Raw genomic sequence first — 3,360 nt, forward strand, 5'->3', positions numbered from 1 at the left:
GCTGCTCTCGGGACCACACTTGAAGAACCACTGCTATACCACAGATTGGTTGAGTGAACTTGTGTGTGTAGGGCATGTTCCCTTTCTAAGCTTCAGTCTTCTGGTCTGGAAAATGGGGATGATACTTCTTGCTTTGCTCCATACCTTAGAACCCTTGTGAGAATAACAAGGGATGACATGTACGAAAACACTTCATAGTATGTGTCACATAAGGAATCATTAGAGAGTGATGGTGTTATCCATGCAGCAAGATGCAGAGCTCTAACACTTGGGTTGCATTCTCTCCATCCCCAGAAAGCCTCATCGCTCCTTTTGTTCGATCATTCATTTATTCAAATGACTAAGGAGTACCTGGCACCTGCCAGGCACTGCTGGGCACTGGGAATAAAGACAGATGTAGTCCCTTATTTCTCCCTTCTCTGCTTTCTTAGGACACAGACACTGGGTCCTTAGTATATCGTGGTCTCCAGATGGCAAGAAGCTGGCCTCAGGCTGCAAGAATGGCCAGGTAGGTGGTGCTCAGGTTAACTAGGCAGAGACTCAAGGGCGCCTTCCCTAGGGGACAGTTCAGAATCAGGTTCAGGAGTCTTCGGGGAGGGTTGGGTGGGAAGTGGTAGGCAGGGATTTTTGGTGGAGCCAGAGACCTGTTGGGGAGGATTATTCAGTGAACTTCTATCCTTCAGATTCTCCTCTGGGACCCAAGCACAGGGAAGCAGGTGGGCAGGACCCTCGCTGGCCACAGCAAGTGGATCACAGGCCTGAGCTGGGAGCCCCTCCATGCGTAAGTGACACTGATGGAGCTGGGACAAATGAGTCAGGGGATCAGAGACATCCCCTTTCCCTGCCCAATGCATAGAAGTTTTACGTGAGGGGACGAGATGGGCATGAGCTGAATGACCATGATGGCTTGTCAGGCATGGGAGAAGGGTATTCCAGGTGCGGACCTGCGTTGCTGCTTGGGAGAGGCTGCTCATCACAGGATCTGCTCGTTGCAACCACCTTGCAGTGCAGCCAGGTCTTGGTGTCAGAAAGCTGTCAAGAGATTGTCCATGGCCTTTGAGTTGGGAATGGGGAGGTGCCATGGGCAGACAGATGTTGCCAGGTCACAGATGAGGTCACATCTCCCTTCTCTGCAGGAACCCTGAGTGCCGCTATGTGGCCAGCAGCTCCAAGGATGGCAGTGTGCGGATCTGGGACACAACTGCAGGCCGCTGTGAGCGCATCCTCACCGGGCACACCCAGTCGGTCACCTGTCTCCGGTGGGGAGGGGACGGGCTTCTCTACTCTGCCTCCCAGGACCGCACCATCAAAGTCTGGAGGGCTCATGACGTAAGCACTGGGAGGGTTCAGTAACCAGTCCAGAAAATCTCACGTCACAAGATGCTGGCACTCAGAACAACCTTGACATCTGCGAGTCCAGTGTTTCCCAGATGTGTGCTGGCAGCCCTGGTCAAGGGAGGTGTTTTGGGAATGAGGAGTTCTGTGGTTGGTGCTGCACCATAGTGGAGATTGCAGAGTCCCCATGAGATCGTCCCACTCCGGAAATTCCTCCTGTAGGACACCTGTTGAGCTTTGTCAGATCTACCATATCCCAAACGTATTGGACTGGAGCTGTTTACTCTGACATACCTAACTCCCCTTCCGTGAAACATTTTCATGATCTGGACTCCATTTTACAAGTGGGGACAGATTTGACCCCAGAGGGGTGGTTTGATTAAGATCACAATGCATGAGTGAAGATGATTCTTAGTCCTGTACCACCCATCTCCTGAGGCTAATCTCCCAGGGATGGGGAGGAGTGTGTGTGTCTGACCTGACTCGCTCTGCCCTAGGGTGTGCTGTGCCGGACTCTGCAAGGCCACGGCCACTGGGTGAACACCATGGCCCTCAGCACTGACTATGCCCTGCGCACCGGGGCCTTTGAACCTGCTGAGGCCTCAGTTAATGCCCAAGACCTCCAAGGATCCTGTGAGTGATTGGGAGAAGGAAGAGCTGGGGCTGCTTGGGAAGGAGCCAGTTCTCTAGCTTAATGGGGAGTGTTTGCTCTTTGTATCAGATTTTCTAATCAGCCTTCTTCCTCATCTCCTCTTCTCCCCTCTGGTACCTGGACACAGTGCAGGAGTTGAAGGAGAGGGCTCTGAGCCGATACAACCTCGTGCGGGTGAGTGTGTGCCAGCCACATGCACCCCCAGCTCTACCAGTCCTTAGCCAATCACTAAAACCCTCTCAGACCCTTCTCCCTTTTAGACCCAGCTCAGAATGTACCTGTTCCAAAAAGTTGTTCTTCATAATCCTAGTTTGCAGTCCTAAAATATTAATGTGCTAGAGATCATTTTATTTCATTTTTTGTTTAGTTTATTTGCTTACCTATTTATTATATTTCCAACATGCTTCTTTTTTATTTTAGTTTATTGTTTTATTTAAGATTGTTTACACATTCACGTTCAAAAAATACAAAAAGGTAGATCACGGAGTCTCCCATCTCTATTGTAGCATCCAGTGCTACCAATATCCTGAATCACCTTCCAGAGATTTAATATACACACATACACGTGTCTATATACAGTATGTATGTATAAGCACACACACATACGTACATACATAAAATCCTACTCCTTTTAACACATTATTTTGTGCCTTGCTTTTTCTGTAATTGTGTATCTTAAAAATATTTTTCTACATGCACGTAGTTTCTTTTGCCTTTTGGATGAAGTGACTTGCCTGGGATCACGTGCGAGTGAGTGGCCAACCCAGTCCTCATTGCTTCTAGTGCTGGCCTCTCTCTGTCCCTGGCATTGAGTAATCAGGATGTATGTTTGCTGCCAAAGTCGGGCCCTCCTTCTTCCTGAGACCACACCCAACACAGTGTGCTTTCTGCCTCCCCTAGGGCCACGGTCCAGAGAGGCTGGTGTCTGGCTCAGATGACTTCACCTTATTCCTGTGGTCCCCAGCAGAGGACAAAAAGCCTCTCACTCGGATGACAGGACACCAAGCTCTCATCAACCAGGTGCTCTTCTCTCCTGACTCCCGCATCGTGGCTAGTGCCTCCTTCGACAAGTCCATCAAGCTGTGGGATGGCAGGACGGGCAAGTGAGTGGGGGTGGGTACTGCCCCTCTGTAAGGAGTGAATAGTGGGAGGGGCTTGGCACTGCCACTTACTAGCTGTGTGGCCTTGGCAGGTATTTGAATTTTCTAAGCCACTGTTTCCTCTTCGGTAATATGCAGACCCCCTACCTCTCAGCTTTGTTACAAGGGTTTGTTTGTTTGTTTTAGAGATGAGTTTCACTCTCGCCTGGTGTTCAAGTGGCTGGAGTGCAGTGGCACGATCTTGGCTCATTACAACCTCTGCTTCCTGGGTTC

General features: G+C 50.1%; 1 protein-coding gene across 1 annotated transcript in view; it reads left to right on the plus strand.

Moving 5' to 3' along the window:
• The window catches only part of NLE1 (notchless homolog 1 (Drosophila)), a 9,062-nt gene that overhangs the window by 2,099 nt on the left and 3,603 nt on the right, over positions 1-3,360 (plus strand). The window contains exons 3-7 of the mRNA XM_011968573.1: positions 432-508; positions 1,137-1,329; positions 1,833-1,968; positions 2,115-2,161; positions 2,888-3,090. Of these exons, the coding sequence (XP_011823963.1) occupies positions 432-508; positions 1,137-1,329; positions 1,833-1,968; positions 2,115-2,161; positions 2,888-3,090 (656 nt within the window). The remainder of the gene's footprint in view (positions 1-431; positions 509-1,136; positions 1,330-1,832; positions 1,969-2,114; positions 2,162-2,887; positions 3,091-3,360) is intronic.

Source organism: Mandrillus leucophaeus, unplaced genomic scaffold, assembly GCF_000951045.1.
Source record: "Mandrillus leucophaeus isolate KB7577 unplaced genomic scaffold, Mleu.le_1.0 Scaffold849, whole genome shotgun sequence".
NCBI lineage: Eukaryota > Metazoa > Chordata > Mammalia > Primates > Cercopithecidae > Mandrillus > Mandrillus leucophaeus.